The 10,932-nt window shown below is 46.8% G+C and overlaps 1 protein-coding gene across 4 annotated transcripts in view; it reads right to left on the bottom strand.

Annotated features, from left to right (window-relative positions):
- Positions 1-957: 957 nt before the first annotated feature.
- The window catches only part of NPHP4 (nephrocystin 4), a 53,697-nt gene continuing 43,722 nt past the window's right edge, over positions 958-10,932 (bottom strand). The window contains exons 23-30 of one of the 4 annotated variants that reach the window (XM_067310967.1): positions 9,760-9,849; positions 8,817-8,973; positions 8,291-8,376; positions 7,054-7,139; positions 6,312-6,483; positions 3,898-4,077; positions 2,145-2,288; positions 958-1,692 (exon numbers count right to left, since the gene is read on the bottom strand). In XM_067310967.1, coding sequence (XP_067167068.1) covers positions 1,552-1,692; positions 2,145-2,288; positions 3,898-4,077; positions 6,312-6,483; positions 7,054-7,139; positions 8,291-8,376; positions 8,817-8,973; positions 9,760-9,849 — 1,056 coding nt within the window. In that variant the 3' untranslated portion in view covers positions 958-1,551. Of the gene's footprint in view, positions 1,693-2,144; positions 2,289-3,897; positions 4,078-6,201; positions 6,255-6,311; positions 6,484-7,053; positions 7,140-8,240; positions 8,377-8,816; positions 8,974-9,759; positions 9,850-10,932 lie in introns of those variants that run through there. The other 3 variants (XM_067310968.1, XM_067310969.1, XR_010886371.1) reach the window with 3 other exon arrangements.

Here is a 10,932-nt window from a genome sequence, read left to right as displayed (position 1 = left end):
GCCCTCCCGCAGCCGCGCCGCTCATCCCAGGCACCGGCTGCAGCTCTCGCAGCATTTCCGTCACATTGCTGCATTTTCCAGCTCACCAACATCTTTCTTAAAATGGTGATAACACCTGAATTTGAACAGAATGAGCCGTTACAATACCCATAAGCATTGCTTTGAAGGCCGTACAGTTAGGAACAAAACACAGAAGCATTACGCAGGCATGGGAGTCGTTACCTGACATGGACACCTGCTGCTCTCCAAATAATTAAAATGAAGCAGCTGTGCAGAAACCGTTCAGGTCTGAAAGACTTCTCAGCAGGGCAAATTAGCCACCACAGTGCTCTGCACTGCCATGGCCAGCTTCAATCACTGCCTGAGCGATTTGCTTTGAAGCCAGCTTCGGCACCGCCACAGCACGTTGCCGTTTGCTATGGAGACCCACCTTGGCAGCGCGGTGATTACGGGCTGCGGCAAGAAGGTTCATCTCGCAGGTCTGGCTCCTGCCACTCCACCATCTGCAGCACAGCTGAGGCCCCGCTACTCCGGACACTGAAAATCGCTTCAAAGGGAGACGGCGGTGGGAACCTGCTCTCACTGCAGAGACCGAGGGCCTCGCTCTGCGCGCCATTACAGCTGCCAGGGCTCGGCCGGACGGCGGAGGCCGGAGCAGCGAGGGCACAGGAAACGCTCCCGCTCCCGAGCGCGGCGCTGTGCCACGCGGGTACGCACATGCCCGGCCCCGGGGCGCTCGCATTACGCCTTCCCCAGGGCTCCCGCTGTCACTTTGGTCTAAGGTTAACTGCGCTCGGGACGAGTGCCCAGGAGCCACCGAGTGCTTCCGAGCCGCAAGAGGTCCGACGGCACGCGTTACTGACGGCAGAGGCAGCTCAACACCCACATCAGCAGTCACACACAGACTCGTAAGCGTTTGGACTTCCAGGAGCAGAAAATGCCACAATACTCTGTCAATTCTGTGCAACAATTTTAATTGACCTAGAATGAGTAAAAAGTATTAAAGTGTCTAGAAAACTGCTTCTTTTTGTACAAAATTCAATGTAGAAAATGAAATACCTTTTAAAAATATCCTGTGGACTCAGATTTCCCAAATCTTTAAATTAAAAAAGATTCAAGCACAGCAAAACATAGTAATACATAACAAAAATAGACATTCTTCTGGGGTTGTGACACACTGTAACAAATACAGGTATACTTCCCATTTTGAGTAGAAGGAAGAGAGACAGAACCGTGGTACGTCGGTGGAGTTCATGGCAACGTGCAAGGATTTCAGGAAGATAATAAGACCTCGCGCGATCAGCCAGAGGAGTAACAAGAGAGCTCGTCCTTTGACTGTGCAGGGCTGGGCTCAAAGGTGCTCAGCAGATGCTCTGCTTGCAAACAACGGGGTCAAGGAGGATTCAGAAACAACAAGTGCATAGATGGGAGAGATGTATAGGCATCTGCAGAAATCAGGCTGTCTCTCAGGAGGTAGCACCGTCAGAGGAAAGCTGTGATAGATGCTGGAGCAACTTGCCATTTTGCTGAAGCAGGCACCTGGCCTGGGATTCACTGGTAGATAACCTTCACACAGAAGGTTTCTTCATTCTTGTCTTCACGATCATTGATATGAATCAAAATCTCCTCTTCACCTGTGTTGTGGCTCGGGGCAAACCGCAAGCCAATGGTGTACACTTCTCCACCACCAATCTGCAAGAACAGACAGAAGAAGAGATGAGTACGGACTCCTCACCGTCTGTCCTTTCCAGGACAACGCGACTCTCACAAATGCACGCACGCAAAGGGCTGCTGGGGAAGTCTGCCTGACCAGCCCACCGCCCTGCTGCGCGTGCGGTCACCCGGGGCCGTGCAGCCAAGCCGCCTGCCTCTGGGTTCACACGGAGCAAACCCTCTCTCTAAAGGGGCCAAAAGCTTTCCCGCTGCGTGCAATGGGCGCTCGCTCCCACAGAATGCATTTCTCTGCCTCCTTTATTAATGTGTACCGCTAGCCTCCGAGCAAAACGTGGCCTTGCCTGCACCGAGAGCCACCTCGCTCTGGCAGTATCGCGCCATCAAGCGCAGATGAAGGCCTGCAGCTCGCGGGCGTTTTAGGAAGCCAGGGCAGCAGGGTCCCTGACCAGCAGCACAGTGTGGCCGGGTACCTCAAAGGAATCCTCCTTGAACTGCAGCAGGTCAGGCCGGTTGGTGTGTAGGAAGTAGAGCCTCCGGGAGGGATACGGGTTGGTGTAGGTGATCCGTTTGTTGGAGCCTTTCCCTCCTCCTGCGGGGAGCGTTATCTCGAAAGCCTGTGTGGTTAAACACAAGAAGTTGCAGGGTCATCGTTACCAGAGCAGCACAAACTGTGGGCGGAGGAAAACACAAGTGGGCTCTCACGTGGAACTAAATAAGGAGAATCCCCTTGTCTATTAATTTTTATTCTCAGACACGAAACAAAGTAGTACCGAGTCACAGAGATCCTGGCCTGCTTTGCAGTGCCCTTGCAAGGAGTTACGAATTGACCAGGACAGTTGCCGGCGCTGCTCAAGCCCAGCAGGTTTGCTTATGGATTTAAGGATGGAGCTGGGGCTGCCGAGCCTTACACAAACAGATCCGCAGGGACCTCAGCCAGCGCATCGTGCACCTCCTCGGGTATCAACCCCGACTTGGATCAGCTCCCAGCTGCAGGGTAGTGTTCTCATCCAGCCCAGGCTGCTGACACGGGGAGCCGCCCTGCATAGGGGCATTTGGGAGGGCACGTTGCCTTATCCTCTCCTCTCTTCCTCTCACCTTCTCTATATTTCACTTTGCTACTTCTACCATTGGGTAAAAATAAGCAACCTCGGAGGGAAAGCATCTCCCTCAAGTTGCAGTTTGCACCTCCATGTTCACAGAAGTAATTATGAGCCCGAATGACAAAGGGCGAGGGGAGCAGCTGGGACTGGCCAACTAATTCTCCAACTAATGAAATTATTTCCATGGGGACAGCCATGGTGCTAATTTAGATAACACAACACACCCCTGGGAGATTGACTGGTACTTATCAGGAGCAGTGTAGCATCAGTTTAAATGCTGAACTTAACTTCCCCCAATATTGAGTGTTTCAGAAAAACATTTTTTAAATGAACACATTAACTGAGCAATCTAATTTTCTATCTTTGAGCAAAATCCTAAGCCAGCACAGTGCTAATAGAAATCAGCATGCTGTAACTTTAATTTCACAACTGGGTATACTTCAGAGTTGACATGCCTCAGCATGGAATTACCTTCAAAACAGTCTGAAAGGCATTTCATTATGGTCTTCAGCGAGATTACTCAAACACTGGAGGGCTAAATGTGTGCTCCAGTGCCTTCCTGACATTGGGAGATAGAAATAGTAAAAGGAAGAATGGGTAGAATTCATGCAGAAAGAGAAAACCACCCTCATCGCAGTGCTTCCTTTGGTTTTACCAAAGGTCCGTGTTTCTAAAACAGCTGTCCAGGGTCAGCAACACAAAGTTCAAAATTCACAGCAGGTAAAGACAATTGCTCTGGAGCTCCTCTCTGTAATAGCGCTTTAGGAGATTAACGCAGAGAGGACAGTTAATCTCTAATCTGACAGTAATTCTTAGAAATTGGTTTCACGATCCCTGACCATGACAGTTGCGAATAATGGAAATGTCTGCAAAGTGACCAAACACTCATCCGGAGGACAGTAACAAGTCAAAAATGCTTCCCAACTGCAGAGCACCCAGCACGTGCTCTTCCTCACGCAAGTGGGAGAAAGAGGAAAGCGGATGCCAGGGTGGCAAGTGCCAGCCAGACAGAGGTAAATAAAGTTACAAGTGGCAGACAGCTCCAGGTTACTGGCAGGACTGAGGCTTCCAGTCCAGCTGGGCCCCGAGCCATCGCATTTTCCCACTGTAAGAGCTAATGTACCTTAGAAAGCAGAGGCTGCCTGCAAGACGCACAGACCAGCCAGGAGGACACCAGCTGGTGGTATTCCACATCCACCAGATTGAGGTAGATAAATCTGCTGCCAGCTTTCTGAGGCCTCACACCAACGTACAGGTCCTGTACTCCATTTGGAGGGAGAACAAACACACCGTCTGGATCCACCTGCAGAAAACAAATGCCATGGAATCGCAGCAACCTGCAGAGGCCAAACGTCTGGCAACGTATGTCTGTCTGTCACTCACAACAAAAAACGATCAAAAAGTTACATTAGAACCTCAAGCAATATCGTGTTGACAACATAGCCCTGACGGCCACACTGTGTGATACAGGCCTGTTCAAAACGTTCTGCATCACAACCACAAAAAGAAAAAAGAAAACAAGAGGATGGTCTAGACAAAGAAAAGATGGTATCAGAGATGCTTCGTTCAAAGCTATCCCCACCACCTTTGGGAAACCACTGCCTGAGAAATGGTGGGAGAGTAAAGGAAGACAAACTTTTATGCAGATCATCTTAGGAACGCCCTAGAAAAACCAACCTGGTGTTCCTTGGCAAGCAACAGCTGGGAGCAAGTCTATTGCACCTTCACAACATCAAGTTGGAATATAAATTAGACACTGATTAAACTTAGAAAATGTGCACCTATGACACAAATATTTAATACCACCTACATTAATAAACTGGGACTAACTTTATGTAAGAAGCTCTGTGCCAATTCTAATTTGAACTTTGCTTAGTCAAATGAATGCTAAAGGTGTATTTAGCAACAGCTAGACCATTTTTCTGTACTTGGAATGTTAACCCTTGTTACTTGCTTTTGAATGCTCGCTGTAGGATCAAAAAGTATTACTATCAGAGTGCCATACGTGATATGTTAGATGTAATATAGAGCATAGAGAGTCCCTGAGCCTGTTTTCTTTTGATGTTATATACTGTGCCGTTACTGATGTTTCCTTCACTCAAAGTGAAGGAAAGTACACATGTGAAAGCCTACCAAGGGTGACTGGGGTATTCTTGTGGGTTTTTTTAAACCAGCCTTTGTAAAAATCCTACAGATGCTTAAAAACTCCTCTGCAATACAATATCCATCAGCAGAACATGCCTGGCTCTCTCAAAGGAGAGACAGGTTATGTGTGTTGCTGGAGCTTCCGACTTGAGCCGGTAAAAAGACTTTGAAATATTAAAATAACTGACTCTCTTTAGCTTACTAACAGATTCTAAACCAGATAAAAGACCCATGCAGCATGGCAAGGCAAGCAAGGAGCAGGGTTTAATCTCCCGAGAGAGGCACCAGAGCCTTGTCTGGCAGGTCTGATGCTTTCCTCGGCTGCCAGCAAGCAGAGCTTCCTCATCTCAGCCCAGAATCCACACTCCAAAATCGGGAGGCTGCCAGCCCTTTCCTGAGGGCAGAGCCCTGTGCAGGCTGCACAGCTTGGCGAGAGGCCTCTACCCAAGACCATGCAATTCATCACAAGGAAACCTCCCTTCGCTCAGCTCTGCTTGTGACAGCACGGCCCGTGTTTCTTCCAAAGGGCTCCTCAGCCCTGTTGGCCTCCGTGGTTTGTTGGCCAGCCTGAGCGTCACAGGGCTGGATTCGGTCCTAGCAAGCGCTCCGCATCCCCTCGGCTCTTGTGCAGGAGCCGAGAGGTACAGAAACCAGGCTGCAAGCATCTGAGGCTGAACAGCTGAAGAAATGGAGTCAAAGGAATGCTATTTTGCGGTGACACTTCAGAGCACCCAAGAACAAGAGAAGTCGGTCTAAAGGCAGGCAGCTCTAGAGCAGCGGGCCAAAAGGCAGCCTGAAAACTCACTTTCGCGATACCTGCCTGTTGGCAGTACTGCGCCCCTCCTTAACAGCAAGCTGTTGAATCATTCCTTTAAGTGAAAAGAAAGCAAACGCTTGTGGTAAATAAACTCCTTCTCAGCTCTATGGGATTCATCTCCTTGTTCAGTTTTCAGGAGGAAAGAGTTAGGCAATATGGCTTTTTCTTTTGTTTATGGGACAGCGATGGAGTTTTCGTGCCTTCGCATTTACATTTATGACTAAATGAATCCTAAAGAAATTATTAGTCTTCAGATAGTCTCAATGCAGATAATTTGCCCTCTGGGGTTTTGTACCAATGATTCTACACGACGGCTTTAATCAAAAGATAATTATCACAAACACTTTATGGCAGTAAATTGTTCATAATTCCAAATGGGATATGTTTCATTGCGGAGGGGTTATTTCCACTAGGATTGTCAGCAAAAGTCTGCTACTAATTATATTTGTGAAGGATTTCACAAACCTTTAGCTCACCCTGATGCATAGATTCCTCCAACCAAAAAGCTCCTCTTTGTTCTGAGGAAGGAAAGCTGCATTAGAAGAAAATAGGCTCCGCTTAGTGGCTGAGGTTACCTTCAGCTCGTGGGGATGCGAGGTATATGCCTTCACCTTCCGGATCGCTTGGGTGCCCCTGAGCACCAAGGAGAGGCGGGTCAGCTGCCCCGTCACGCAGCTAACATCCACACGCTGCAGGGAGTGAAGGTAAAATTGCCAGATCTGGATGGGAGCAGCAAGCCAGGCATCCCTGGAGCAACGAAAAAGATGCGTATCATGGCTTTTAGAGGAGACATTGGCAAGATGCTTTCAAAATGAGTCAGTGAAACACAAAACAGGGACTTAGGCTTCTGCGCTAAACACACCTTCACAAGAACTACACCGCCACAGATAAAAGCGCTTTGCTTGGATACAAGCTTTGGCTGCCCGGAGCAGAAGGCTGAACTCGGGGTAAAAGATCTTGTTTCAGTCTAACCAATTTCTAAAGCTAACCTAACGCTGTCATCTGACGTAGGGATAACCCAGCTGGCTTTTAATGAGTTAGCTTGCATACTGGAAACGGGCTTGCCACAGGAGGCAGTTTATTTAGAGAAAAAGAAAAAATCTAAGGCTTTTTTCAACTCTTCCATACCAAGCCCGATCTTGCAAACAGATATGTCAAGGCAATTCAGGAAGCCTTCTGTCCAGGTTTCTGCTTGTCAGAGAAATATGTCAGGTATGGAAAACAGTGAGCAAAACCTTCCACATGAATGCTCCTTTCTGCTCCGTCACGCTCTCTGGGTAATTGTTTCTTTTTTACTTTCTGGATTCTCCTACTTACGTATAAATAGCAACAAAGAATTTCTTGATCTGCGGGCTTGGTCCTCCAGCTACTTTTAAGAACACGTCCTGTGGTTCCCCAGGACCCTGAGTACAGAAATCAGAGCATCATTAGAATAGTTAACCTAGAGATCAAACCAGCTAATGAGGACTCCAGGGTTTCTTTCCCATTAAAACAACAACAACAAAATCCCACTTACGAAAGCAGCAGCCTTCAGGATCCAGTTAAACTATTTTATTAAGTTATTATACAGCTTGAACGAACTCTTCCAGTATTTTTAATTACAGAAGAGGATACAAATGACTATCACATTCCAGGTCTGCATCTGTAATTAAATTTTGGCAAAATTTCCCCAAGTTTTCTAACAAGCCATAATCCAATTATCATACTAACGCATTTCTGCAATGCCAATTAGCAAGTTCCCTTCATTACCATCCACATTTATATACACAAATTTATTTTTCATTTCAATCTCAACCAGCTGAAAAAAAAGCCCAGGAAGCTTAAATCTTAGCTAGCAATTACAAAACAAAAGCTGCACTTGGGAAGAAGTACAAAGTGACTTAAGTCATGAACTTTCCAGGTTTGGTCAAAAGAGTAACCAGGTAAATAAAAAGACCAGTACTAATTTTCAGTGTGCTTTTGCATCAAGCCAGGAGAGAAACAGGCCAGAACAGATCTTGAAATATTTGCGCTACAGGGAAATATCAGGAGGCAATCAGAAGGTAAAGCACGCATATACACACATATATCTTATGCTCTCCCGCTATGATATGTCCTTTCTCACCTTGGTAGCATCACGCAGAGAAAAAATGGCCTAGCTTTGGACAGCAACTTTACTGTTCATTTACAGAGGACACATTATTATTCTATTTCACTCCCTCCCAACTGCTGTAGACACTCTCAATTAGACAGAAAAATATATTTGTAGCACCTTGATAAAAGGCTTCTTTTTACCAGCATTTTGAACCATTTCGTATTTCCTCAAAAGAACAAACTAGTACAGGCTGCTGCATGATGTGATAAGGTGCAACTTTAAGCTTCCACTGCAAAAACAATGCAGCTCATTTTAATTGGGAAAAAAAGGCCAATTTCAGTTCAATAAAAGCCAGGATTTCATCACTATAGACTGATAAATCTAGATGCTACCATTGATGGGAGGCATTTCTGTGCTGACTAAAACAAACCATAGCAGCAGGATACACTCAGACATCAGTTTGACTTTTGTGACTGGTACCATATGTTTGGTTTCGCAAATGACGTTAGGGTCACTGCAGCGAACATACATCTCGGGTTCCCCACCTGGCATCCCTGCCGGTGCACCTAGGAAGGAGAAATACATGAGAAAACATTAGCATCTTCTCTGTTTATTGCTACTATTTTCTATTTTTACTACTCTACATCACCACACTGCCATGGAGAACCAGCCATGAACCAGAATCCCCTATGCTAGGCTCAACTATCTGGTGGCACCAGTTCAACAATAAGATAATAAATCCCGATGTGAGGACCCAGAAGGAGGTCACATGATAGATGGTCAGGTCATGAAGACACAAGGAAGCAGAGACAGTTTGATGGCGCAAATTTGCTCTTCGAGATGCCACCTGCACCTTTGGGAAGGCCTACTGGTGTTGAAATTAGCTGCATGAATGGTGGAAGTTTATTAATTAGGTTTATTCTATTATCATGTAAAAGACGACCCCAAACCCCACAGTCCCATGCAGTATTTTCGGTCTGGTCCTTGGTGAAATGAAGACAGTTACCCGGAAGAGTGTGCCACGGGGGCAGTCGTATGGCCTTCTTCAGAAAGGTCAGCTCTGGGTGGTAGAATCGGAAGGTCTGGTCCACCACGTGGGGCTGAGTTTCCACCTTCACCTGGAGAATTGCAATGGGCTTCCCGCCACTCACTTGGAAAGAGACCTGTCCAGCACATCAAAGGGAAAAGGAAAAAGCTCAGAGACAGACAAGAAATAACTCAAATAGCACAACATCGTATTGCACAGCCAAGGGACAGCAGCCCTACCATTCCCCGAGACAAGCAGTGAGGACGGGAGCCAGGTCCCAATCTGTTGGCAGAAACTGCTATGAATAGCACAGCTTCTAAGATGCTGTTAAGAGAGTTTCATGATCATAAATGCATGATGGCTGTAATTTAAATGTGCCAAAGGAATTATTGGGAAATGAAATCACATAGGTTGAGAGCAACAGTTTTGAAAGAGTAACTGACAGAGGAACAGAAAGCATTTAAGCAAAGCAGGCAGAGGATGAGAATGTAAATACAAATATCCAATGCTTTGTAAACACGGCACTTTTCTTGCTACATTTGCTGTGGCTTTATTGGTTGATGTTGAGCCTCTTGCTCTTTTGTATTCATTTTCTACATGCAGATATTTGGACCCCAACTGTGCTTGCTCTTTAGGGAAATATCGAAGATCTTGTTACCTATACACCACCCTGCAGGTTGATTTCTGCAGCTTTGGATGACAGCACACAGGAGGAAACAGTGCTCCTGACTCCCAACACACAGACATGGCAGAAAATTCAGATACCTAGTTTCTCATCATAAACCCGCTTCTGTAAGGGGGCATTTAAAAAAACTCAAGTAAGCGTAGGTTTAGTCTGTGCCCCACTGAACTGAGTTGAAAGTCTCTAAACTTTCCAGTCCGCTTCAGCCTACTCAAGCGGCATTTTTCCCAGCTTACTTACCTTGATGTGCTTTGTCAGGGTGGCACCAGATTTCCACGGGGAGGAGGAGGCGGCACCGTCTTCACCAACACTCAGCCCCGCAGGCCCCTGCTAGACACACACGAAAGCAGTTTGTCTCAGGAGGAAGCACTACTATATGTAGTCAATATTTTCTTTGGAAATTCTATCACTCAGGACAAGCCTACGATACGTAAGAAAACAAAGCAGAAGGAAACGATTATGGGTACAATTCTCCTCTGGGGCATTCAAGCTCTCTTTCCCTTGGTTATAGCCTTTCCATATGGATAAGCATTCCCCCCGGGAGGGACACTCCCCGCTGGCAGGGGCAGCTCCACCACCCAGGTACGAAGGTAGGATCCAGTCCTGCGAAGCACAGACTGGCCAGTTCCACACCGCTTTGTGCGCCTAGGATTCAGGACTCAGTATTAAAACTCCTGGGATAGCGAATCTACTCCCCTTCACTGGACTCCCCTCCGGGCTTTTGAGGAAGGGAGAGCTGTTGTTTTTCTGATTCTTCGTGTTTTCTCACCACTGATAGCTCTGCTAAAATCCGAGTTGCATTCGTGAACATCATGCAGTGGCACCAGGTGACAGGGAGAGGACTTCTTAGCGTCGGCAAAGAGAGCAAAGATTCACATGCTGGAGTTCAACGAGCGCTACTCAAGGGCAACGTTGGCCCATTGCTCCCAGCCCTAGCACTTCCAGAGCTACCAGCTTGCAGCCACATGGCTTCACTCCCCGTCTGCTCTTTGCTATGGAGGTAGAAAGGGGAGCAGAGGCCATCACGTGGACAAAATTTAATTCCTGAAGTGTGGACTAAGGGTCAGACTCACTCTATCAACAGTTAAAAGAAAGGTTGCCAAACATCTTTGCACAGCACTGGGAAATACAAGACCAATTAAAAGACAGAGGAGAAACTTCCTTAGGTGCTGGCATTCTGTCCTCACCATTCAAGAGTTTTCTTTGGTTATTGTTTTTATCAGGGCAAGAAGCAAATCAAATTTCCCCAGATGACCTCAGCAGGCAGGAGTTTTGCTCTTCTGCAGCCACTGCAGACAGACAAAGCAATTTGGAAAAACAGGAATGGATGCAACTTTTCTTTCTTTTTTTCTGATTTCTGTGCAGTGTTTTAAGTCTTCTGGTTCTAAATGCCACCAGAAGAGCAAACATCAC

The sequence above is a fragment of the Apteryx mantelli genome, chromosome 26 (genome assembly GCF_036417845.1).
Source record: "Apteryx mantelli isolate bAptMan1 chromosome 26, bAptMan1.hap1, whole genome shotgun sequence".
NCBI classification, from domain to species: domain Eukaryota; kingdom Metazoa; phylum Chordata; class Aves; order Apterygiformes; family Apterygidae; genus Apteryx; species Apteryx mantelli.
The sequence above is the reverse complement of the archived record's forward strand: the minus strand, read 5'-3'. Positions and strand labels throughout refer to the sequence as shown.